Here is a 27295-nt window from a genome sequence, read left to right as displayed (position 1 = left end):
TAACCCTACCCTCTGTTTTCTGTCCAATAACTAATTCCTAATCTACAGAAGGACATTGCCTCGTATTCCATGACTTTTTAATTTTCTCAGGAATCTCTCAAAAGCTTTCTGAAAATCCAGATACACTACATCAACTGGCTCACCTTTATCCACGTTTATTTACGTCTTCAAAAAAATGAAACAAACTGGTGAGGCAAGACTTCCCTTTGCTGTACCCATGATAACTCTGTCCCATTAAACCACATTTGTCTACATGTCTCATAATTTTATTCTTTATAATAGTTTCCACTATTTTCTCTGGCACTGAAGTCAGGTTTACCAGTCTGTTCACCCTTTGCAACCTTTTAAAAAATCTGTGTTACATTGGCCACCTCCAATCTTCAGGTACTACGGATGATTTTAACAACAGGTTACAGATAGCTAACAAATCAGCAATTTCATGTTTGAGTTCTTTCAGTACCCTAGGGTGTACGTCATCCAGTCCAGATGATTTATCACTCTATAACTTGTCAATTTGGCTCGGTACATCTTCCAGGGTCACCAAGATATCTTTCAGTTCCTCCACACTGTCACCCTTGAAAACCATTTCAGGTACAGGTAGATTTCTTACATCTTCTTCCGTAAAGACCGAAGTAGAGAGCTGCACGGCTTCCGTCCCCGCGGGAATCCCGCGGAACCCGCGGGGACGGAGGCAGTTCCTGCGGGGTTCCCGCGGGGATGGAAGCAGTTCTGCGGGGTTCCCGCAGGGACGGAGGCAGTTCCTGCGGGGTTCCCGCGGGGATGGAACCAGTTCTGTGGGCTTCTTGTGGAAGTGTAAGCTGCACCTGCACCAGCCTCTCATCTACCGAATACCAATTTATTTGAGTGCTGTCTCTTCCTCCTCTTCTTCCTTGCTTTAACAGCATAAATGTGGAAAGTCTTCCATTAAGGAGGTGGTAGAGTCACAAATGATGACGGAATTCAAAAAGGCGTGGGATGAACACAGAGGATCTCTAATTAGAAAATGGAAGTTATATAAAAGCTAACCTTAAATGGCTGCATGTGTGTGGATATGTCAAGTGACACTTAGATGGCGACTCTGGCTGTGATGAACTAGAGCTGATACCTGGCAGACTTGTATGGTCTGTGTCTCATACATGGCAATCTGGTGTAGGATGGGCTGGAAAGGGCTTAGACAGCAACTTCAGTGGCTGGAACATAAGGACACCTTTTAACCACGCTGGCTGTCATTTGCTCTTCTTTCTACCTTTGCTAATACGTGGAATACATCTGGTCTGGGCTTCCACAATGGTATTTTTAAGCATCGTCCATGCTGGATTTAAAGTCCTAACCTTTGCGGCTGACCCTTTCAGGTTCTTTTAAACCAGTTTCCTCAATTTGTCATAGTTACCACTTCGAAAATTGAATGCTGCTACAGTAGATTTCTTTAGTGACTTCACTCCAGATATCGGTTCACCAGATATCCGCTCAAAAAAAAAAAAGATTTTTTTTTTTTTTTTTTGGGGGGGGGGGGGGGGGGGGGCATCACTTATTTCTCTGGAACTCCCAGTCTGATTTGACCCATTCTCGGAGTTGTGTCTTTTTATCACCTTTTCTCTCATGCCACGTTTTACCAATTACGTTACATTTTTGAATAGTTATTTTGCCCTCAGACAGACATTCTCGACTCCTTCTGTATAATTTTTCCAACTTCCATTGGAAATGGAAAGAATAATTATGAGAAATAAGTAATGGAGAGGAGGAAAAATGCAAGAAAATCTGTCTTCTGAGCCAATATTTCAAGAGATACAAACTGTTGTTACAAACTTTATAATATCTATTAAATAAAATTTCTATTTTAGTAAGATGTTTGCAATAAGATTATCATGAAAATATTATGAAAATGATTTGCATAACTTGGGGCCCTGTTTACTAAGGTGCACTAGCATTTTTAGTGCATGCTAACCATGTAGATGTGCACAGAAATATTATGGGCATCTATATGGGTAGCGCTCACTAAAAACGCTAGAGTGGCTCTAGCGCGGCTTAGTAAACAGGGCCCTAAGTTATCAAACTTTAAATTCTGTATGGACTGAAATCTTTTTTTTTTTTTTTTGGTACAGTGATATAAATATGCCAGATAAATACTTGGATGAATATGTTCAAATATGTCAGGCTGAGATGTTGCAAAGAGCTCCAGGATGAATGGTTCCTCTGATGTTCCATCAATAATATGAACCCACCGATACAGCCAAAAGTCTTCACTATCATCTGATAAGAAAACATTACAAAAGCAAATATTAATCACTCTAACAAAAATCCTGGCAAATATCTTCTAATGAATATAAAAAATGTAAAAGGTACGTAATGGGCTGCTCAACAGCTCAGTGTCAGTACTACATACTACCACGAAGAAGACCCCCAGTTCAATCCCACCACTGAATCTTCTGCTGCAAAGGCAGTGGGCCAAAGCATCTAGTGCAGAACAGAACTGTGGCTGGATTCATGGTCCATAACTATGGGGTTCCAGATACAGACCTGGTGTATGACCACCAGCCCAGGGCCATTGCTAAAATGACCAAACTAGATATATTTTAGAGATGGGAGAAAGGGGAATAATATATAAACTACAGATAAAGATCCCTGAATAGTTATGAATGAGTGTTCATGGTGCAAGGATCAGAGCCCCGATTCTAACAAAGCTGGAGGCCCAAAAAGAAGAAAAAAATAATTGCCAGGAACCCCTTCACCCACCCACAAAAAAACAAACTACATGCAGTACCTTTTATCTGATTCCTTTCAGATCTCCCTACAAATGTTACCAGTCCAATTACGTCACATGAATGATTGTGTGATAGGTTGTTTAGCTCTGACCTAGAAGTAAAAAAGACATTTTTTTCCTTTTAATTTTGACATCATACCTTTTACATACAAATCCTAAGTATTGTTCACCAGAATAGTTAAGTATTAATTACAAATTTGTGTACAAAATAGAGCATATACCAGATTCATATACTGCTTCCTGCATACTGGACTGATCAGCAGAAGGGTCTTGATCAGTTTGGTCAACCTGGTTTTTCTAATGAGCAGGAAACAGTCTGATTGAAACTACCAGTGTTATCCCTTAACCTAGTCTTTTTCTATGTGTTCATTTTGCTTTTAGCTTTACCTGTCTTTAAACTTAACTTCCTTGCTTTCCTTTATATTGATGGAGTTCATTTCCTGTTTTCTATGTTAGCCTGTACACCACTCTGTTCTGCCTGTCAGCTAGAGCAGTACAGAAAGTTTTGCAAATAAATAAAATAAATAAATGTAAAATGCTGGAATCAGTTACTATGCTTCTTTTATGAGTGCCATAATTCACTCTATTTTTCCACACTGCAGAATCTGGATCTGCTTTTCCCATAAAAATACATTGGGCCATATTTTAGGAAGCTTATTTATCTTGAACCTTTGATTTAATATGGCCATATTCAAACCCAATGTGTCTTTGAATCAATTTTGCTCCCTCATCAAACTTGGCCTGTTCCGTGAATTGTTTTGGAGTTATTTTGCCACAGATAAGACAGGTATTCTTTCCAACATCCACTGGGTTGCAAAGAATAAAAAGCTCTTAACCCACACTAAGGGATTTCAAAATGAAATTGTTTTACATCGTTGGCCAACTGAGCCTTTCCTCCATCTCTGGACATGCCCCTTTTCAGCACAGGTAAAAGGACACTTAAGTCTATCATTTTAACCGGGCAAAACTGCTTGAAAATTGTCATCCTTTTGATGTCACCATATCCACTGTTGCCTACTACTTTAACTACTGAAAAGGAGGCACCTTATTTTATGCTAGGACTGATCAATATTTCATCCCATGTTGGGATGGACAATTTTGTCCTAGCCAATAAAATGCATTAGAAATTTAAAATACATAAGCATCTAAATGTACAACTGATAAAAATAAAAATATTTAATATGGCAGAATAAAACACACCCTTTCTATATTCTTCCAGGTAATGAGTGCACAGCAGTTCTCCACAGACAAGTAGGATCACTACAGCCCACACAAGTGGTGATATCACCAAACAATGAAACTAACCATGTATGTTCTTTGAGCTCAGAAATCTCTAGAAAGGTATACCCATGCTCCACAATCTCTCCCTCTCTCAGTTTGTGTTTTACTATGATCAAGATCAGTCGGGTCAGGCCTCCCTCTCTTTGACTCAACAAAATTGAGTTTGACTTGGCGATAATACCATTCACATTGCCTGTCAAAAAGCCAGGTTCAAAAGAAGCTTGTATGCTTGAAAAATGTCAATGATACACGTGAAGTGTGTGCAAAATACATAGGCTTTCCATAAGACATCCTCAACTGTTCAAAGTGCATCCATGTGTCTATCTGAGCCCACAGGAGCCGTAGCATAAAATAAAATAAAAAAAATTTTTAATCGAGAAATCCTCTGTCAAAAAAGGCAATCCTTGCATAAAGTCTTATGAATGCAGCAGTACTGGTAAGGAACTTGGTACAGACTCTTAAGGAAAGACGGGGGAGGGGGGGTCCAGAGCTGCATAAGGGTAATAAACATCCATCAGAGACACCTTGCAGTCATTCTCCATCGCCTGCAGTCTGCTCAAAAAATGTTTTTCCTGTACTACAACAAGCCCTTACACAACCCTCAAAGAACAGAAATCTCCCTGCTGCAGAGAGGCCAACATCATGACACTTTCCCCTCTGCTCGGATTTGATACTGTGATGCAAGAACTTTCCCATGTTAGTTGTGATCAAAGCACAAAGGTGTTGAAGCCATGACTCCTCTCCCCCTACTATGATTGGCCACACCACTAAAAGGGTTTCCTTGAATATGACTCATCCCCAGGACAGAGACAATGTCATAACTCCTCCCCCTTGGCCTTCCTGGGTATGACACATAGATTGCAGGACTCTTACGATAGCCAATCAAAGCTGAATATCAGGAGATTCCACAGAACTATCATATGAAAGCTCCTCCTCTCCTCTGCGTTGAAAGTGTGCTAAACAGCATAATACAGTTAGAACTGCAATTAGAAAATGCTTCCTCACAATTCTTGATGTCGGGAACAAACTCTCTCACCTCTTTTGTTATCAAATAATTAACCACACCACTGCAAAAGGAAATCTTCCCAGTCACCTTTTTCTCAAACTCATTTGGTAATGACCAAGCTCTAGATGGAGTTTTTCAACCAAAGCCCCCTAAAACAACGAAACACACAAGCCCAGAAGCTCATAACTGGTTATCCGATAAGGCAAATCATTCTTCTAGAAAATCTGCATATTTATGTTCTTCAGATCACTTAGATTCAGCCTCAGATCTCTGCCATCATGCCAGCACTTGGAAGTTTCATTACGTCCAAGGTCTTCGCAGTGAAATACTTCTACAGGCACTCCATCTGATTCCTCACTGCAGCAACCAACAATTGAAGATCACACAGAAGACACTCATATCCCAAATTTTACAGGTTTCCAAGGAGTTATCACTATCAGTACAAGAGGACCTGGATACTAGAATAGAGATCTTACACAACTTAAAATATCTAGAGCTCTTGGGACTGGGAAGAATCCAAGATGGCAACTGCAGGCTAGATGCTAACCATGGGTTTTCTTACCTTGCTTGAATACCACGGGAAAATAGTGAGGTAAGCAGCTGAGTCGCGTTTTTAAACCTTCAGTGTTACTGAATATCTTAAGTTTAATGTTTGTTCAGCAAGGAATATGATGAAACCAGCTACCGAGAAAATATCCTTTGTCAAACAAACATTGTCCCAAGTTCAATCTACTCAAGCACTTCTCATAAAAGATATGACTGGGATTAATACATGGAAAACTGGATAAGAACTGTGAATTTAAGATTTGTGAACTTTTCCTAAGATAGGAAGATCTCTCCAAAAGAGACATGGTGCTGCAGTATTGTTTGGAGGTGTTACAACTGGATAAAGACCAAAGACCAAATATCATCAATTCTAAAGCTTTACTATCTCCCCTCCAAAAAGTGAGACATATAGACAGAATTGGGGAATATTACTGTTGACTCATATTTGTTTATCAAAACTGGAGTACAGGAGAGAATTTTGTTCTACTCTTGTGCTAACTTTGGAAAGTATCAATGACAGTATTTAAGTATATAATCTATTTCAAATTTAGAGGGAAATTTTTCAGGGGAGTTAAAGTATTTCTTTTCCCTGATTTAAGTTGTGAGACTCAAACGCTGGAAGCAGTTTCTTCTGCTCCATCCTGGGGTGCTCCAATCAGGACCGTCTTCCCACCTTAAATTTCCCTGTAAATGTATCATTATCTACCAATCTGTGATATATATTTTTTGCAGTCTTCACATCTAACCTCTTTCTCAGCTATTAAGAGAGACTGCAAAATATAAAATCAAAACTGTAGCACTAAATATTCTAAAAAAATCTTGCACAATGTAATTCAATATAACAATTTTTAAAGATTTAAATATAATGTGAAGGTGCTCAGTAAAAAGTGCTCTAGTTCAATCAAAAGAACTAGTGATGCTTTCCAACTATCACAGAACCTATACTCACCGAATGCAGATAAATACAAAACTGCATAGACAGTCAACGTCAAGATCAAACAAAGAATTTCACAAACTATATAGTACTTATCTTGCTCTTGATTCTGTGTAAAACTCTGAACACTGAAGTCTGAAGATGCTGCTTCTGTGAAATTGAAACTGCAAAGTCAAAAAGGGCTACATGGCTCACATAAATAATCACAAAATTATATTCATCCAGTATGCTCCAAAATATGGTGATGTTAAACCTCTCAAGATTATATATCCATCCAGTATGTTCCAAAATGAAAAACTGTTAAACTTCTCTCCTTACCCCAATACAATCACTGTAGCTTATAGGAGTGCCGATTCATACTCTTTTGAAGAAAGCACTTTTACCTCAACAAAGAGCAACAGCCACAACTAATCGGGTCAACAAGTTCTTACCTACACACACCACATTGGTGAGACAGTCTTGAAGCTACTGGGTCACATGGCAGCAATAGTGTATGTAGTACCACTAACCAGGCTACGCATAAGGGAAATACAATGGCAACTGAAATTCAAGTGGAAGCAATACGCTCAGCCTTTATCTTGAAAAATCCAATTGAACAGCCACATTAAGAACACTTTTCAATGGTGGAAAAAAACTCCAACAATTTGCTCAGAGGAAGGAATTTAAAACCTTCTCAACCAAACTTGACTCTCACAACAGATGCCTCCAAATTAGGTTAGGGTGCTCACATTCAACATCTCTTTATGCAAGGACTGTGGACATGGCAGAGAGATTCTTCACATCCATCAGTTCTCAGAATAGTTTATGTCAGTGTTTCCCAAGTCAGTCCTGGAGTACCCCCTTGCCAGTCATGTTTTCAGGATATCTGCAATAAATATGCATGAGATTGATTTGTATACATGCCTCCATTGTATGCAGATCTCTTTCATGCATATTCATTCATTGTGGATATCATGAAAACCTGACTGGCAAGGAGGTACTCCAGGACTAACTTGGGAACTGCTGGTTTATGTGTTGCAAACCTTTGAGTAATAGATTTACAACAAGGTATCAGAGATATAAAATATAGCTACTTGATTGTCAGTCTGCACCAATAAGCAAGGAGGAACAGGTTTGTGTTGACTTTGCAAAGAACTACAGAGGATCTGTACTCAGTATGGGGTGGGGGGGGGGAGTCTTCTTTGTGGCATTTTAACTTCTGAGATATCAAAATCAAACAGCAGACATGAGTTGGCAATTAGATCTTCATAGATGGTTCCTGGAAAATGCAGTCCTCCAAAGACTTTTCTAGAACTAGGGAAAACCAAGAACAGATATATTCGTGATCAAATTCAAACAAGAAATGTCAATCAATGCTCCCGCAACCAAGAACTCAATAAGCATCAGATGCTTCTGTAATTTCATGGAGCCAGGGCCTTCTTTATGTCTTTCCTCTAATACTTCTAATAGCAAAGACCATTCAAAAGGTCAGTCACAATGCAGTAAAAGTAATTTTAATAGTGCCCTACTGGCCCAAGTAGATCTAGTTTCTATTACTCAAGAAACTGACACAGGACAAGCCAGTTACTCTACCATCAAACTCAACAGACGCATACATTCTACATCTCTATTTATGTTCCCAAACTCTCACAGTTTGGATATTGAAAGATTCTTAACAGTATAACATTTGATTTCAGAAGAGACGCATCGGTACTTCTTGTATGGAGGGTAAGCGGTCCTCCTTGCGCCGATGCTTCTCGGCTGCCAACTCCCTCGGCTCCCCGGAGCTCTTGGTACCATGCATGGAAGGAGATTGATGACGGTGCTTCTTAGCCTTTGCTCGACACCCGTCATCGAGACTCCTCGTTACCGAATAGGAAGACATAGAATCCTCACGCCTCCTCGGGGCCGGGTCCGACGAAGGTCGGTCCCAGGGGGCCTGCATAGCAGGAGGCCTCGAGATGGGTGGAGACCCACTTGATGCCTCGCTGCTCCCAGCTTGTTCGGTCTTTCGGCGGCCATTACCTACGCTCTCGAAGTCGCTGCTTCCCTCGACGACCTCGCTACTGATGCCGACATTGAAGGACCGGATCAGTCAAAGTTTTTCCCGCTGAGCCTCCCGAGATACTTGGGTCCGTTTTTTCATCAAAGGGCACAGCTTACAAGCAGCTGGCAGATCGGGCCCAAGGCACTGGAGACACCAAACATGGGGGTCGGTACCCGAGATGGTCCGGTTGCAGCGAGTACAACACTTGAAGCCACTGGGAGTCCTCGATGACATGGACGGAAAAACGGTGGCAGCGAAATTAAAGGGCTCGATCGTGCCGAAGAAAAAGGCACACACAGGGAAAAAAAAAGACCCGGCCGAGCAGCCTAAAGGGCGGCCGCGACAAAAAAGAAGAAAACTTTAAGAGGTGACAAAAACTAAGAAATTAAAAGGAAAAAAAACTATTATTTTTTTTATTTTAACACCTAGTCCTAGAATAAGTAAAAGAAAAAGAAGCAAAAGGGTAGAGTAAACGCTATAGCTAGTCTCCTGGCCAAAACTTGAACAGCGGCGAAAAATTATGACTGCCAAGGTGCAGACAAAAAGAAACTGAGTACGGGCACGCTCGCGTCGCGGGAAGCCGTTCGCGCATGTGCACTGTGCTCACCCCACGCGACGGACGTTTCCAGAGACTTCTTTTTGCTTTGGAGTTTGCTCTGGTCTCCTGGGCCGTCACGTTTGACGACCCATTGGTGAGAATTATCAGCCTGCTTGTCCTCTGAGAATTGATACGTGACACTACGAGAGAAAGTGAACTAGTAAATGCAGAGAACTAATGTTGAATAGAGAGCGGGCAGCATGAATACCCACAGAAAGGCAGTATATCAAATCCATGACTAAGCATATAGAAATATTCTTGTACCATGGATGAGATATGAGCAGAGAATGAAAGATGGTTATCATAAGTGACCCCCGATATTTTGAATGAGTCCTTAAGGAGCATCTCAGTGTTATGTATAATGGGAAGAAAAGTGTGTGTGTGTGTGTGGTGGTGGGGGGAGGGGGGGGGGGGGGGGTAAGCAGAATGGGAATAAAATGGCCAGAGTCTTAGAAGTATTTAATTTCAGATGGTTATTAGAAAGCCAATCAGCAATCAAGTTCAATTTAAGTGAAATTTCAGAAACAGCATGAGAAAAGCATGAATAGAGTGAAGAGTAGCTGGATGTCATCACCATATATTTAGAAAGAAATAACCAGTGAATGAATGAGAAAGAGTCAGGAGAGCGCAAGAAAAATGTTAAAGAGAATTGGACCCTTAGGGACACCTTAAGTTAAAGTGCGAGATACAGGAAGAGTTATATTAGTAGACCTGAAAAGTTCGGTCTTGCAGATAAGAATGAAACCAGGACAGTAAGGACCCCAAGATACCTAGTAACTGCAGGTGCTATAACAGAATAGAGTGGCGAATCAGAACTAAGATCAAGAGATAGAAGCAGCTCTTCATTGCCATGGTCCAATCTGGTTTGGATAGAGCCTACTAATGCCAAAATTGAGTGTTCATGCAATAGGATTCCCTAAAGCCTGTTTGGTAGGAATGTAGAGTATTAGTTTTGTCCAAGAAAATTTGTAATTGCAAAGTTAATACTTTTTTAGCGAGTTCGGATATCAAAAGGAGTTGAAAGATTGGGCAAAAGTTGGAAGGGTTAGAGCTATCCAAGCATATGTCTCTTTGGTGGGGAAAGAATGGCATTCTTCCAAGAAGGAAAAGTGCCAATATGGCGACTACTTGACACAACAGAGTGAACATAGGAGAGAAAAGAGTCACTAATCTGTTTGAAGATGTAGCTGGGTATTGGATCTGATGGAGCAGTAGAAGAGTTGAGCTGTGATAAGTTATTTACTGTTCCTTCTCAATCAGATTTGTATAAGTTTGCAATAAATGGTGTATGCTGGTTATGTGTAATGAGTAACAAGAGTAAAGTTGTTTGAACATCCTGAATTTTCGTCTGAAAGACCTGCACAAAATCATCAGTATGCAGTACTTGTTGAGCAGTTTTGTGAAGAGTTTGTGACTTGATGCGAGATCTTGTAGAGACAGGAGGAACTAGTGTCCTGTTTAAAAAGGTGAGGAAAATAGGATTTTTTTTTAAAGATAGTGTTAATAGAGTTCTTGATGTTGTGCAGTCTTCTTGAATAAGTGCAAATGATGGGGAATCCTATGTCTCCGCCATTGCTGTTCACAGTGGCAGGGGAGTTGTTTGAGAAACATAAGCCTGTGGTGAAACCAAGGGTGAAAATGATGATGCTTAGCTTTCACAGTGGGATGAGATCTTAATGGGATCTTAATTGGATGCTCTCGGAACTAAGGAAACCATTCATAAAACACTACATACCTTTGTCTAAAATTCCGCTCCTGGAAGACACTTTTCCTTGAAGCAGCCAGGTTGGCTCTGCCGTATCAGTGAGTTGCAAGCACTTCTTCATTATGAACTGTACACACAGTTTTTCGATGAGAGGATAGTACCATGTATTCATTCAAAGTTTTTGACAAGTGTTTAGCTGTTTGTACTCCTTGTTTCCTTCCCACCACCATACAGTACCACAGTAGAGCAGTTGGTGCAAACATTGGATTGCACAAGATAATTATAGACTTATCTTCAAAGGATAAGCTATACTAATAGGCCAGCTCAATTTTGTCTCACAGTCTTAAGGTTAGTGTTGTAGTTAATAATAGGATTTTGTCTGCATGGACTTTAGAGCGTATAACTTTTTTGCTATAAACAAGCAGATACCAACTTTTCAACTTTCCTACAGTGGCAACAGTGGCGCAACTGCAGAATATATTAACAGATGACATTTGTAAGACAGCAACTTGGGTATCGGCTCATACCTTTACTAAGCACTGTTATACTGCCAAATTTCTATTGCTGAGTCTGCATTTGGTCAAGCCAAGTTGAGAAGTATCGTTTGTTGAACTTGTTTCCGTTTGCTCACTTTTTTCTGTAAACCTTTCTTATTAAAGTTATGATTAAGCTTCAGCCTGCTTCCTTCATTCTGTTTTCTTCAGGATACGAAGTGTGAGAATATAAACAAGATCCTATATCACAACCCTCAGCTATACAATCATCACTTGTGTGGCTATAGTAATCATGCTGTTCCGTTGAGAAAGCATGTTTGCTTAACCCATAACAAGGATTCTCCATGGACAGTAGGATCCTACAGCCACACATTCCCACCCTCTCATCCCAAGGTTAAAGCTTTCCAAACATGAAATGAAGAGAGGGGGAAAATTGTGGAACGCAGGAATACCTGTGCAGGCTCAGAAACTTTTCTATAGGTTTGTGAGCTCTGGGAGAGCAAACCCAGTCAGCTCTATCATTGGTGACATGGAGCTGTAGGATCCTGCTCTCCGTGGAGAACCCTCATTATAGGATCAGCAACTATGTTTTCATGTAAACCAGCAGCTATCTATTTGGACACTAATTCCCACTAGCCTACGTAATCGTCAAGCAGTTAAGTTGACCCTCAGTTCTGCTCATCCACATGTTTTTGACAATTAAAAATAAGCCACCTTCTTACCTTGTGACAAACTGATATTTTACTTCTGGCAATTTCCAGTCTTGTTTAACCAGTTTTTCTGGGATAATGTGAATATTGGCAGGTGGTTCTCGTGGGTTGAGACATATTTCTGAAAACAACATAATGGCCAAAGTTTGAGCTAGGTACTAGTATGAAGGAGCCTCCACTACCAATGACAAATTACAAAAAATTTTTTCTCAGTGAACCTGATTACTACAGAAACACAATAAATTTATGGCTAGATTTATTAAAGTGTGTTCCCATGTCAGTATCCACTAACGCATTACTGTGTATTATTACTAAATAGGTACTGCCGTATAAAATGGTATCTGTGGTAAATTACGTGCATTATTGCTTGTTAGCAAACGGTAACACACTAGTGCTCTTCAGTAAATCTCGTCCTTACATAGTGATCGCAAGTGTGGCATAGTCTAGGTCTCTCTGGTTGCAATTTATTTATTTAGATCAAAATCCCACTAATTTCCTATACAATTGTTTTCAGTATCATTTGTGAAAGGGGACTTTGTAGTATTGAAAAAATATTGATTTGGGATTTTGAGTCAAGAATTTCATGTAAATGGCTAGATTCTTAATCATTCATTCTGATTAATTAGCCCCGATACATACCCAGTACGTCTAAATCATTTTGAGAGCAGAAAACTTAAAATATATATTACAAAACCAAGACAAAACAAAACAAAACACAGTTCTACTTAATTTCATTTCCCTATAAACATTATAGAGGTGATTTTCAAACAGCCTGAGTAAATACAGGTACCTTGCATCTAAATTTTCTAATGGAAAGCAGGTGTGTACTTTCCTTAAAAAAAAACTTTAGATACAAAGGATCTGAAGTATCTACACCTGGGTTTTCCCCTGGGTTCAGATTTTTGTTGCAGAAGAACACACACAGACTTAAAAAATCATATTTTGAAGATGGTGGTCAAAGGTTAGATTATGGTAATTCTCTATAGATGGGATTGCCTAAGTAGATACTGAAGATTTCAATTACATTAAATTATGGCAATCAGGATATTGGAGAGACTCAGAATGAGTGCTGTTACATCAACACTAATGCAACTCCACTGGTTACCGGTTGAATATCAGGGATTTATTTCTATTTACGCCATTTCAATTTAAACAATTCCAAGAATCAGTTGAAACAACACAGAATGAGTCACCCACAATAAAACAAGTGAGGAAAACAAGCACATCATGGCTCATGGAATATAGCTGGTCTGAACTGAGCAGTTCCCAAATATTCAATTGGTTTGCAAACAATAATAAAGTGAAGTCAAGTGTGCTAACACAGCTAAAACCAATACATGTCACTGTCAACAGTTTTCAAGGTATGAATTTTAATAACCATAGGTTGCCAATGTTCCAAGAAAAACTGGTATTGCATAAAGAAAGTGAAATACACATTTGAATCACTACGAACCAGCCAGGCAGGGAACAGGGAAATGGTAGGAAGGGTGCATAGGAAGGAAGGTATGCAGAGCATGTCTCATGAATTATTAACAAACCATTGGTGTGCATATGTATGTGTGTTATTAGGGATACACATTCAGTAGCACACATGCAGTTCATTAGTGATTTTTTAAAAAATGTAGTGCGCACTAATTCGATTTAACACACATTAACTTACAAATGACCACACATCAGTGTGCGTAAAAATATCTTTAATGCATGTTAGGAATTTTAATTAAAACAAATGCGTGCAACAAACAAAAAACTGTCAAAAATTGGCAAAAAGCCCAAATGAAGCAAAAGTTTTGGCCTATGATGATCCCTAGTATGAATGTTTATCTGTGTTGATTCTAGGCATGTCTGCAACTGGGATAAGAGAGGAGAGAATGGTGAGGGGCACGCCGGAAGGAAGAATTCTTCAACTGCTATATTTCAGTATACCTATGTTTCTATGCTGCAGCTATGATTTTAATTATGGATTTTTAAAATAGATTTGCCGTTTCCAAATTCTAGGCCAAGGAAAAACATGTTTAGGTATACAAGTTACAGCTGCTAAACTGCCTCTCCCAGAGAAGCATATTGGGCTATGCATTTTACAACTGGAATATATGCATAGATTTAGGGCCCCTTTTACAAAGCGGCAGTAAAACCAATGCGGGCTTACTGCTTGCTAAACAGGAAGTACTGCTGTGTTACCGCAGCGGTCCGGTGGTATTTCCCACCCCCAGCATGCCGTCATATCCAGCGCTACAAAAATATATTTATTTTTGTACCGCCAGGTTAGCGCGGGAGCCCTTACCGCTACCTCAATGGGTGGCGGTAAGGGCTCCCCCCCCCCCCAAAATGGCCATGCGGCAAGTGCTTTATTTGCCGCATGGCCATTTCCTGCAGAAAAGAAAGACTACCCTTTTACCAGCTGCGGTAAAAGGGGGCCTCAGCGCGTATCAAAAACACGCGCTGACACCAACACAGGCCCCTTTTAGTTTGGTAAAAGGGGCCCTTACTTCCCCACTGGATTTTGCACCTGCTCCAAGGCAGGTGTAAGTGTCAGGGACCTGCTGATTTGGACCTGGGATCTCCTGCTGTGATTGAGAGGGCGACTGTGCCTACTTCTGTGATGTTTAAGACCACCTTGAAAAAATAGTTTTTGTTCTTGGCTTCTCAATTATAACCTGCTGCACACCGCCTTCAGTGAATCTCTTCATAAAAGTGGTTAATAAATCTCAATAAATAAACAGATAAGCTCCTATTTGTACATCTAGTTTTGGTAGATATGGGCTTTTGACCACTAATGGGCTCATTTTCAAAGCACTTAGACTTACAAAGTTCTATATGTTATTGTGTAATTTTGTAAGTCTAAGTGCTTTGAAAATACACCTCTAAGATTCCCATCTTCATCTGTAATTACTGACGCTTATATATGCAGAGCTACAAGTGATGCCAACCTTTTTGAATGTTTAAGTTTGTGAAATGGCTGTTACCACTAGATGTGCCAGAATACATGTGTATTTGCTGGTGTCCTTATACATATTTCACAAAGGCTCTGTGTTCAGCAAAGCCTTTGTAAAATACCAGTGAAACTCTGAAAGCCCCAAACTGGACAACCTCATTTTGAGCTGATTAGATATATCATTAATTTAATTTAATTTAGATTTGCATTCAGTCTTCAAATTCTTCCCCAGGCGTGCCTCCTCTCAATTTATGCTAAAAATCCTGTGCATATTTTTCAGCCATATCAAGTACTGCCAATTTTCAGACAACTAATTTGCAAACACAAATTGTTATTTACCTAGGTAAATGGTTTTGAAATTGCCTTCTTAATTCCAAATATTTTGCAGAAAAGCTGCAGCAAAAATTCTACAGCACTAAAACCAGAGCCAGTGAAAGATTTACATTTATCACAGCACGTTCCAGTGGAGCAAAGGCGCCATACATAAGCACACAAACTCTTCAATACTGTACTAATGAAAGGGTTGTACTGCTGAATACTAACACATTATTCTTTGCTAAAGTATCACCATCTCTAAAGTGATGGAGATCCGGACCTCTAAGAGGTGTTTTAAATTTCTCTCCAGAATTTTGAAAAAGCTGATGTTTAAGTTAATTGCCACAGAAACACTGCAATTTACTGTAGACTCTTTCTACTGAAATGGTCAAAATTGTTTATGGGCTTTCAATATAGTGCAAGTTTTTGGGTCAAGGTGTACAATTATTCAACGGAGAACCTAAAAATCTACATAAATAATCCATACAATTACTATCTTACTGTCATTCTTCAGTTGTTGTTGTTTTTTTTTTTTTTTTGTAAGCTAGCCATAAAGCCAACATTTTCTTTTTATCTTTGCAGTTTCCAAAGTCATAAATGCAAATTGATTTTTACTAGTTCCTTTACAGTAAAGTCATACAATAAATATGACTACCATGAGATGTTAAAAATTTTCCTCTACTAGTTTAGACGGGATCGGATATTAGAAAGAAACATAGATTTTCATCAATTTAATTCTAAATTAGAGAATTTGCTTTGGGGCTGGCTCTGTGGCTCAAACTAGTGATGTGTGCTATGGCACAGCAAACAGAATCTAAAGTCTGACCTGGCTGGCAGTTGACACTTTCAGACCAAGCTTAAAGGGAAAGATGGTTGCTGCTAAGGTGGTGACCTTAGACATACAGCAGGACAAGAAGAAAGGTCTTAGTGGATGGCTCTGTTCAACCCTCAGGCCTGCAAATGCTTCTGAGAGCTGCCTTACTGTGCTACCTAGAGTGGGAGTTTACAAATAATGAGTACAAAATGCAGAACAGAATCTGTCAGGTATACATGAAGATACCCAATGTGTTAAAAAGGTTTGTTTGCAGAAGTACATGGAACAAAATAACCAAAAGCTTTTTAACGAACTGTGTGTGTGGGCGTTTTATAAACTCATAAGAAAGGCAACCCCCTTCCCCAACACAACTGGCAGCTAAGACTAAGTGCATGATAAAACCTGTTAGCTTGCATGCTAAACAGCATTCTAATCACTATTGGGGATGCACAAAAAAACTTAACCCACATGTGCATATTCAGCACCTCGCTCATGGTTCCACCCAAGAGAGAGAAGGCAGGGAGGGGCAACACTGCATCAACCCTGTGTCCTTCCACCCTAACATCTTACCACCTCTTAAGTAACAACTCACCCTTCCTGGAGGCTGGAATATATCATTAGCTGGAGGAAAACAGACACTACCTGCTGGTATTACCATCAGTCTCAAAATGAAGCCTGCCCTCATCTGTTTGAAACCAAAAATGGCACTGGCAGGTGTGCATTTTCTCTCCTCGCAAACAATTTTAGGGCTTCAAGAAAGGCGAGTGGTTATTCAACAGGTAAGGGAACTGGGATGCTAGAGCCCCACTCTTCTGTACTTGAGGGGAAAGGAGAAGGATGAATTGGGGTCAGGAGCTTTACTAGTTCTGTTTGGGGAGAGGGGTGGACAAAGTACTGGAAGATTGGAGCTCAACTCTTTTGGTGTAAGTGGTCAGGGTAGAGCCCCACATCAAAATGCTGGAGGGAGTATCAGAGCCAGGTCTGCTTATGCAAGTTGGGTGGGTTATCCCCCATGATAAACAATTCTTGCATTTTGTGCCAGTTAGTGAATGGGATCTCCGGAAGAGCATGAACCCACTAAAAGGCACAAGTTCCAATTAATATAGATGAGCATGCCCTGCATCTATCTTTTTCACATACTAAGGGCAATTTTAGCATGCCCATTATTGACTCAGCCCTCAAGAATATATAAAGGGAGTACTTTGTGCTAAAAAAAAAAAAAAATTAAGCAACTATCAAGGGGCATATCAAAAGGGTCTCTGGCATTTAACCCAAAGCATTAGGCACTTCTATAAAGAAAAGTATGCACCCATATTTCTTTATAAGAGTATGTAGTATAACCAGTGCTTAGCTTTCTAAAGAACATGCAGAAATTATAAGATTTTATCATCTATGTGCATAATTCTGCATTCCAGCTGGACTCTGCCACGTACACATCCACCATTGAGCCCATTTGTGTGCATGTGACCACATACATGCTTAAAGACTTAAATTCCACCATTTACATGCATTTTTAGCACCTAAACTAGGTAGTACCTTATAAAATTACCCTCTTTTAATATCTTATAAAAATTTGATAAAATATGATTAACTTCAAAAGTTTTATTGGTAGTTTGTGATACATTACATTTATTCTCATTGTACAAGACCAAGGTTGGAAAATATTTACTAAATAATTCAAGTTCTTTTTCTACTTATGCATGGTGGTCTTAAGGTAAAGAAATTTTACATTTTTAGACCTAGTTTCTGGCATTATTCTTGAAAACAAACAAACAAACAAACAACATCCAAACCGGTATCTAACCTGTCTCCTTCTTCACCCTTAAAACCTTTCAGACATGCATCATCAAAGGCCAAATGAAGATTTATACCCTGAACATTGCTCTGATCAGGCATCCTTGTAAATATTTTACTTCTTTATAACCAAAGATAATTGACGGAGATGCAACATTTCATTTCCAATGTCATCCTGATCCAATGAATGTACAGCCTATAAGAAAATGGATCATGTTGGCCATGCGGCAGAATTTTAGCAGGGTCCATAAATGGCTAATCCATCAGGCCATGACAGGCAATTTTTTTTAGTTCATTCAGGACACAGAAAAATGTCTAGCTACTTGTCAAAAAAAGAGACTTGTAAAATCGAAGCTGCTATACACATTCATGAGGAGATAAATGTGGCTAATTTCTATTCTACATGTGCATAAGCTACAATAACACCAAAGCCTTAGCATTCATTTCAAGTTCTCAAATAAGAAGAGAACATTTACGACTCTTACTACCCTGTATCGTTAGTTACTAAAGGCCTCTTTTACTAAACTGTGCTAGCGATTCCCCTGTGGCAAAAGCGGTGCAACCCACGGGGCTGTGGTGCATTTACCACGCCAGGAATTGTTAGCATGGTTTCGTAAAAGAGGTCCTAAATTGTCTCTAACATTAAAGATCTAGATTGAACAAGGTTTTTCCCTTCAGGCAAGTGATCCAACAATTTTAAAGAAGGTAGGCACATTGCAAGGGGTGAAAAAACCCCAAAACAAAACAAATAAAACAGCAAGTCCAAAAAACTTGAAAGATTTGTTAGAGAGGTTTGGAAAATCAGCTCCAGTGTTAAAAAGTGCAAACTCAGATAGCTGGGGTACAAAATTATACAAGCTATGCATCATTTAGAAAGATAAGAACTGGAAAATGCTGAACATCAAAGATCTATGCATAATCATCTCATAAGATTATAAGGTAATCAGTAAATGTAACGAAGCAATACCGAACGCAAACAGTACTTTCAGGTCATCCCCCTCCTCTAATGGCTTCTTCAATGATGGCTCCTCTGAATAAACAGAGGTCACATCCGATAAGGAGGGAGAAGCAGAGACAGACTTCCAGGAGTGAACAGATAACGCTAAATGAGATCTCTTAGGAGCCGGAGGGGCAGCAGGGCAAGAAACTGAAGCACCCTGCTTCAGTAAATAGGCCTGGTGTAAGAGCAATATCAACTCTGGGAAAAACAAAGATCCCGATGCAGTTGAATGCTCTGTTGGGCCCTGAGGTTGTAAAATGGCGGCTGTGATCCGCACGTAATCAGAGGTCACAGCTCACTGCAAGTCGGCCCCACCAAATGGCATCTATTCCTGTGCTCTCCTGCATCAAACTGTGCATTGGCCCTGCTGGAGAGCCAGAAGTTCCCGGCACATTCAGATATTGCACCAAATCTCAAGACATGCTGCCGCCGACCGTTTCCTCCATGTCTCGCGGGATTCCTGGCTTGCACTCACTACAATGCCTTGATACAAGCTGGTGGGTCCTACAGCGGGAAAACTGCTTAACAGCCTCCATGGGAGTTGCATTCCACCCCAACTAACACAAGTGCAACACAATGCAGTACCAAGCGGCGATTCAGGATCCCTCCCCTGCACCAAATAGAACTCGTAGCCCTTCAAGCGGTTCCAAGTCAAACTTTAGTTGGACTTAACACTGCTGGCTACACCCCCCCCCCCCCCCCAAGCTCACAGTATCCACAAGTCTCACCTCAGATGAGAAAGAATCAGGCTGATACTCTGTTCCACACTCTCCAGTAAACCTTTCTCCTTTTTTTTTTTTTTTTAAAGATTGTGGTGCTGGAAAAGGAGAGCTTGAAAGGAAAGAGGGGAGAGGTAAAGGGAGGGAAGAAGTAAATTTGATAGGCACCAGAAACAGGGATCTGAAGAGCTCCAGATATGAGTCTGCAGACTCAAGTCACCTGCAAAGTTCAACTGGAGACCGCTGACCAACTGGACAAGGAGCAAATCACTCAGAACCAGAGGATGAAATGTGTGTCGATCCACCCACCCACCCACTAGAGAGAGAAAATACTCAGAAGCTGGACTGGATGCAAAGAGAGATAGGTCTCAGCTCAGTTTTCAGTTCTCTATCTCCACCTGCTGGTTGATGGACACAACTAACCCACAGGTTCTGGAATAGAGGGAAGCTACATAATGAAAAACAGAGATTATAATAATACCTCTGTATTGCTCCATGGTGTAAATACACCAACTATTGTATGCAATTCTGGACACCACATCTCAAAAAAGATATAGCTGAATTAGTAAAAGTACAGAGAAGGACAACTAAAATGATTAAAGGGACAGAATGACTCCCCCTATGAGGAAACACTAAGGAGGCTAAGGCTCTTCAGCTTGATGAATAGATGGCTGAGGGGAGATATGATAAGAGGTCTATAAAATAAAATGAGTGCAGCAGAAGAGGTAGATGTGAATCGCTTGTTTGATCGCTGCAAAAGTACAAGGTCTGGGGGAGGGGCACACAAAGTTACTAAGCAGTACATTTAGAACAAATTCAAGAAAATATTTCTTCACTCAATGTATATTTAAGCTCTGGAAGTCATTGACAGAATGTGGTAAAAGTGGTTAGCAAACCAGGGTCCATAAACCATTACTAATTAAGGTGGACTTGAGGAAAAGCCATTGTTTATTCCTCCGATAAGCAACGTGAAATCTAATTTACTCTTTTGAGATCCCGCGGTACTTGCAACCTGGTTTGGCCATTGTTGGAAAAAGGATACTGGGCTTGATAGACCTTTGGTCTGTCCCAGTACGGCAAGTGCTTATAATCTTAACATTTAGAGGCAATTCCACGCTGTCAGAGCCTTGTGGCAGTTGAACCCCTGGGTTGGTGTTATTAATATGCATTCTCACTCTGCCATCATCAAACCTTGCCCACTCTGCTACTGAAATGGGCCCCCAAATAGTTCAGGCATTGGATAGGAGCTAATCTCACAGCCCTGAGACTGCCCGACTCTCACCTTGATTCCACGGCTTCCTGCTCCGAGTTGTCCCCGATGAGTCAATCATATAAACAAAGAAAATGAGGGCAGATAAAGATCATGTGGCCTATCCAATCTGCCCAACTGTTACATTACACAAATCTTGTATTCCACAATTACCATTGCTATTTCTATGTGGATCTATGTGGATAACAAGAGCAATATCCCTGAAATTAACAATAATGTATAATTACATAGTTATAACTGAAAATGATTTACAAAAAAATGAGTTTTGAGAGATCATTTGTGCTTGTCTCAAGCTTTACTAAATTCACACACAGTTCTTGTCTCCAACACCTCCATTGGGAGGCTGTTCCACACATCTACAACCCTTCTCATAAAGAAATAATTTCTTAGATTACTCCTGAGTCTATTCCCTTTCATCTTCATCCTATGACTCCTCGGTCCAGAATTGCCTTTCAATTAAGACCTTATATCTGCGATTTATACCATAGATGTAAATGCCTTATCATATTTCTCATCTCCTCTTTTCTTCCAAAGTATACATATTAACATCTTCAAGTCTGTTCACATATCCTGTTTGACAAAGATCATTGATCATTTTAGTAGCTGCCCCTGAACTGACTCCAACCAGGTTACATCCTTTTGAAGGTGTGGTCTCTAGAATTGTACACAGTACTCCAAATAGTGTCTTTGTATAAGTCTGTGGTGAGACCTCATCACTTCCTTTTTCTTGGTGACTATTCCTCTCTCTATTCACCCAAGCATCCTTTTGGCTTTTGTCATCACCTTTTCTACCCATTTGGCCACCTTAAGATCATCAGATATGACCACCCCCAGGTCCTGCTCTTCTTTCATGCACAGAAGCACTTCACACCTATAATGTACTGCTCCCTTGGGTTTTTGCAGTCCAACTGCATGACCCTGAATTTTTTTTTAGCACTAAATGTTAGCTGCAATATTCAATTCTTCAAGCTTCACTAGAACCCTCCTCATGTTATTCACATCTTCCAGGATGTCTACCATGTTGCAGATTTTGGTATCATCTGAGGGGCAAACCTTTCTCAACAGCCCTTTCATAACCACTTAGGAAAATGCTAAACATAATGTAACCAATGACTGATCCCTGTGGCACACCACTAGAATGGCCCTAACCTCACTATCTTCTGTCACTTCCCATCTAACCAGTTTCTAACCGAGTCAGCCACTTTAAGGACAATATAAATAAACTGAAAGTCATTAGTAAGTCACTGAGGCAGAATTATGTCAAAGGCCTTCCTGAAATCTTAAGTATATCATATCTAGTGCTCTACCCTGATACAACTGTCTAGTTAATCAAAGAAATTAATTAGATTCATATGAAAAGACCTACTTCTACTAAAATCAAGCTGCCTTGGATCCTGTAATTCATTGTATTCCAGAAACTTCACTATCCTCTGTTTTAGCAGTGGCTCCATTCATTTAATGAACACAGAGGTCAGACCAGGGATTCTCAACCCAGTTCTTGGGACACATCTAACAAGTCAGGTTTTCAGGATACCCACAATGAATATGCACAGAATGTAGTTAGCACATGCAAATTTATCTCATGCATATTCATTGTGGGTATTCTAAACCCTGACTGGCTAGTTGTGTTCTGAGGAGTGAGTTGAGAACCTCTGGGTCAAACTAACTAGCCTATAGTTCCTCCCACTCTACTGCTTTCATGGAGAACTACAATTACCCATCTTCAGTTCTCCATGACCACACTGTTCCAGCTGTAATGTTAATGCTAGATCCACACCCCTATCAAATAAGTAGCTGTATTCCGTAATATTTGAATACAATATAAAGGCATCTTTTCTAGATAAATCAATTCCGGATAAAATCATCCATGAATCATTTTTCTTAGATTTCCTGGACTCAAATAAACCCGAACCTATTTGATCATCCACAAGAAATAAAATACACTTTTACCAACTGGGATATAAGGACCATAAATGATAGGTTTGCATCTACTTAACCCCCCCCCCCCCCCCCACAATTTTTAACAGAATGTTTATGGTACGTCTTCTCAACCAATCCTAAGAGCCAAAGGACAATACAATGTACCCCCTCCTTAATTATCTCGGATTTCTTAACATTCAAAGCCAAACGATGGTCTTTCAGCCATAAAGGCAGCCTTTCCTAATCCTATGTTAATTTGAGAATCCTTTCTGATAGAAGCAAGAATCTGTCTATTATCATTACAGCTATGAGCTTTGGTTCAAGGCCTGACTTTGGTTCAGGATCTAAAATGAGAAAAAAAACCTTACAGGCCCATGACTCTAACCTGAACTTCAGTGTGACTGCAGAACTCATGATCTGTTGTGTAGCAGAATGAGGAACGGGCGAAAGTGGAAAAACAGAGTAACATCGTTTAGCAACATGGTGGTCACAAATGTTTTAGTGAAAAACAGAACAAGATAACTCCTCAGAAAGATGACTTAGTCTTCCAGGAACAGCTAGTCTATTATTAAGCTTTTCCAGTAAATACTAACCAACTCATTACCATAACCAATCAGTGTTAACCATTATATTAGAATATCTAATAAATGGGATTATTGTCAGATTACCTATGTATGACCTGTTATGTTAATGAGCATATATAAGTGATTGTACTTCCTACTTCAATGGAGAGAGAGAGAGTCACAGCCAGTACCTTTGTGCAAACAGGGCTGCTCTCTCTCATGAGAAACCAATCAATTTAATCCTTTTGCTTTCTCATAAGTAGTCTTGAGTCTTTTATATCTGCAAATTGGCTTTAGCTGGTAATTTGGGGTGAGGGTGAAAAAGACTCTGAATAAAACAATAGAGACTCAGACCCAGAGAACACCTATGTGTAGCTGTGGTACTGTACTCATATAAACAATTGATTGTACATATATTTGGAGAATAATAAATAAAAGTATTTGATTGCTTATATATAATTTGGAGTCTCAGATATAGCAGTACTTTTGTATAGCAATGTTCTGTACTCCCAGTGAGATATAACTGATCTGCTAATTGTACAAATACTTGATAAGAAATAAAGTATCTAATAAAGAGCAAACTGATGCGGCCTTGGGTGATTTATTTCTTCCTAAGTATTGGTGTGTGAACCACCAAATTGGGAGGGATAAATTGACCCTAAAAAATACAAATCTAAACATCATCAATAAGTAAATGAAATATAAAACCATGTCCTTCTAAAACGGTACACAAGGGCACCATAAAAATATTATAGACTTCTAGGGATAAAACTGATCCTGGGAAAATCCCACACCATAAAAGCCAAACATCTGAGCACTTGTTTCTAGAACCATTCCAGCACTCTCCTCCCAAGGCCTATCTCACGCAAACTTTTACCCAACAGTGAACACTGCAGCATGTCAGGCCTTGTAGTTAAATCTAAAAAGATCAGTGTGGTATTTAATAGCTGATCTTACCATACCACCTCAAAACCAATACCAGCAGCATCTCTGCACTATGGTGTCTCTGAAAACCAGATAGTAATTTTACATGAATTTCACTCATTTAAATCAAATCAATCTTCTCAATTACCTTAATTAAAAAAGGAATATTGGAGATAATTACAGGCCTATCAACAAAAATTAAATCTGTTGTCCCATTCTTGGGAACTGGCCTCAAGCGAGATGCTTTCAAGCTATTTGGCAATAATCCCTGCTGCAAAGAGGCATTCACAGTTCTAGCCAACTACTTATTGAGATGTGCATGAGAAAAATATGAACTACTAGAGAGTGACGAGGATTTGACTTACAACCTGTAGGTTTTAAACCAGTTAGTCTCTCAACAACCTGCTCCCTAAAAACCAAACAGTATAATACCCACTCACCATATCCATTCTCAAACTCTGAGTAGTCCAAGGTATTGAAGGAATGAATGGTGGTTACTGTGGGTATGGTCAGATATAGTTTTTAGTTTATTTAGACTTATTAGACTGCTCTAGTTGCCAACGTAGAGCAGAGTGGTTTACCAAAACTACAGTCTTGAGAAATCAAGAAAGGAACGTCAATTTCAATATTAAAGAACCATTCAGACAAAAAGCAGGGGAAGGGACAGCCAGAGAGGTGGATAGAGTAAGACTGAATCTCATGCAGGAAATCCGTCAACCTGAGTCCTCAAAAGCTTGCTTAAAGAGAAAGGCTTTCAGATTTGCTTTAAAGGATTTCTGAGATAATACACTACTTGTGAAAGCAGGAAAGGAAGAAAAAAGCATTATGGTAGATTCGTAATGAGCAGATTTAGGATTAGGAAGGGGCAAGGCAGTGGTCGTTAATGGAGCGAAGGACACTTGCAGGAAAATAGGGGATGGTGAAACGTGCAAGGTAATCTGGAAGACATACTCAATAAAGTGTCCTTTATAGGATTTCCCACATTAAAAAGCGGGAAAATGAAGGGGGGAGGGGGAGAATGGGACTTGATATACCACCTTTCTGTGGTTTTTGCAACGACATTCAAAGTGGTTTACATAGTATATACAGGTACTTATTTGTCCCTGAGGTAATGGAGGGTTAAGTGACTTGCCCAGAGTAGGAATTAAACCCAGTTCCCCAGGATCAAAGTCCACTGCACTAACCACTAGGCTACTCTTACAGCAGCAGTCTTCCTAAACTGAGTGATACTTGGATCAAAAAAGAAAATGGAAGTTTAATGAGAAGGGCCCAGCCTGCTACTACAGAACATGCTGCCATCCATCTCTCATCTGCTGGGTACTTACCTGATTGGCTCATAAAGGATGGCATTTTATTTGCCTATATATGCCAGTGAGCTCTGGCACATCCAATCAATCTGGGACATTACAATCCTTTCCTATGCCAGCAAAGGTAGGGGCTACCACCCCTTAAATTTCCTTAGAAAATGCAGGCCTATCTGTTACCAAACCCACTACCTCTAATTAATCTTTCCCTGAATTTTAATTGTCAATAAAGGTTCACTCTTTTGACTGCTCACTGTCAAACACACAGCTGGAGCATGCCTCGTAAACTATCCTTTTCTGTGTTCCAATGCCAACTGATGTGCCCTGACTGTAAGGAGGAGCCCGATCTGCATCCGGAGGTGCTGTGCAAGGAACTTGGGAGATTGTGGTTTATTTCACACTTGATGAGGGGAATTAGAGAGAGAGAATTGCTATTCTCCACCAAAGGGGAGCTAGAGAGAAATATTAAACTTTATAGTCTTCACACAGAAATCTCTCCTATAACAAAGTACTTGATTAAGCTGGAATATATAACCTGACCTCCTTGTTGTACATGCTGACATTATAGTCAATATTGTATATAATAAAAGTTACTTTCAAACTGAGAATTTGTCCTAAACTGTGGGTGGGAGGCTGGTTCTTGATCTTGCTAGTCAGCGTCCACACCGGGCTCTGTTGGATGACATCACTCACGTTTGAGAATACGAAGGCCTGCTTGTCCTCGGAAAATAGAACTTATTTTAGAACCAAGAGCTTGTCCTAAACTGTCTTACTCAGGTGTGCTAAATCTTACAATATCTCTATATTACTGAGCATCCTCGCGTGCTGTGCCCCCTTCTACCTTCTATCTTGCCTAATCCTAGGTTACCTCAGGAGTTTCTCTTTCTCTTCCCTGAGGAATGAGTACAACTTTCTCCTTTTCATGGCAATCTCAAGCTTACTATTCTGTTGTGATCACATATCCTAATGATTGATGTACAGGAAAGATTTTGGGAGGTCGGGTGGTGGTGGTAGGGCCTGTGTACCACAACTAGCAATGGGTCATGCATGCTGACCCATGTAACCAGTGACACTAGACCCAACGATTACATGACCAGTTATCTAAGACCCACCCAAAAGATAATCAATGATAACTAATTCTGTAACTATTTAACAAGCATATGACCACATTGCCTGAATGGTAACACTGCATAATTCTTTCCCTTCTGAATGCCCTTACTCCTTATTCCTATTTTCTGTGTCTGTGAACTCAACCTCATCTGAAAGCCTGCCTGGATTACCCCAATTCTCTACCTTCCCATTCAGATTCCAATATCCACCTGGGTATTAAGCAGCAGGAAATGGGTCTGGGATTCTTGAATGATCCAAAAGAGGTAGCAGTCAAACAAGAGGTTCCCTTCTCTTGAATTCTCATGGACCGGGAGCCTTGGATCATCAGAGTTGGGCAAAACAGGTCCCTGGTGTGCAGGTCGGCCTTGGGAACAACAGGATGCCTTCGAGGAATGGTAAAAATTACCTGTCACAAGCACCCTTGCAGCTCCTGCAAAGTAGAGCTCTGTGCATTGAAAGGGTGGCACCACTCCTACCGCTGAACCTCTAACATGTAGGCTACAGTCTCACAGACAGGAGGCCTCCTCACTTCAGAGCTGAATCCACTGTCCCTGGCCTCCCAGGGATAC

At 40.1% G+C, this 27295-nt stretch overlaps 1 protein-coding gene across 2 annotated transcripts in view; it reads right to left on the bottom strand.

Annotated features, from left to right (window-relative positions):
• Positions 1-27295, bottom strand: part of RADX (RPA1 related single stranded DNA binding protein, X-linked) — a 123045-nt gene that overhangs the window by 70188 nt on the left and 25562 nt on the right. For both annotated transcript variants that reach the window (XM_030209267.1, XM_030209268.1), the window contains exons 5-7: positions 12074-12182; positions 2762-2853; positions 2128-2250 (exon numbers count right to left, since the gene is read on the bottom strand). In XM_030209267.1, coding sequence (XP_030065127.1) covers positions 2128-2250; positions 2762-2853; positions 12074-12182 — 324 coding nt within the window. The remainder of the gene's footprint in view (positions 1-2127; positions 2251-2761; positions 2854-12073; positions 12183-27295) is intronic.

This window comes from Microcaecilia unicolor, chromosome 7 (genome assembly GCF_901765095.1).
Source record: "Microcaecilia unicolor chromosome 7, aMicUni1.1, whole genome shotgun sequence".
NCBI lineage: Eukaryota > Metazoa > Chordata > Amphibia > Gymnophiona > Siphonopidae > Microcaecilia > Microcaecilia unicolor.
Note: the sequence above shows the minus strand (reverse complement) of the source record. Positions and strands in the feature narration are given on the sequence as shown.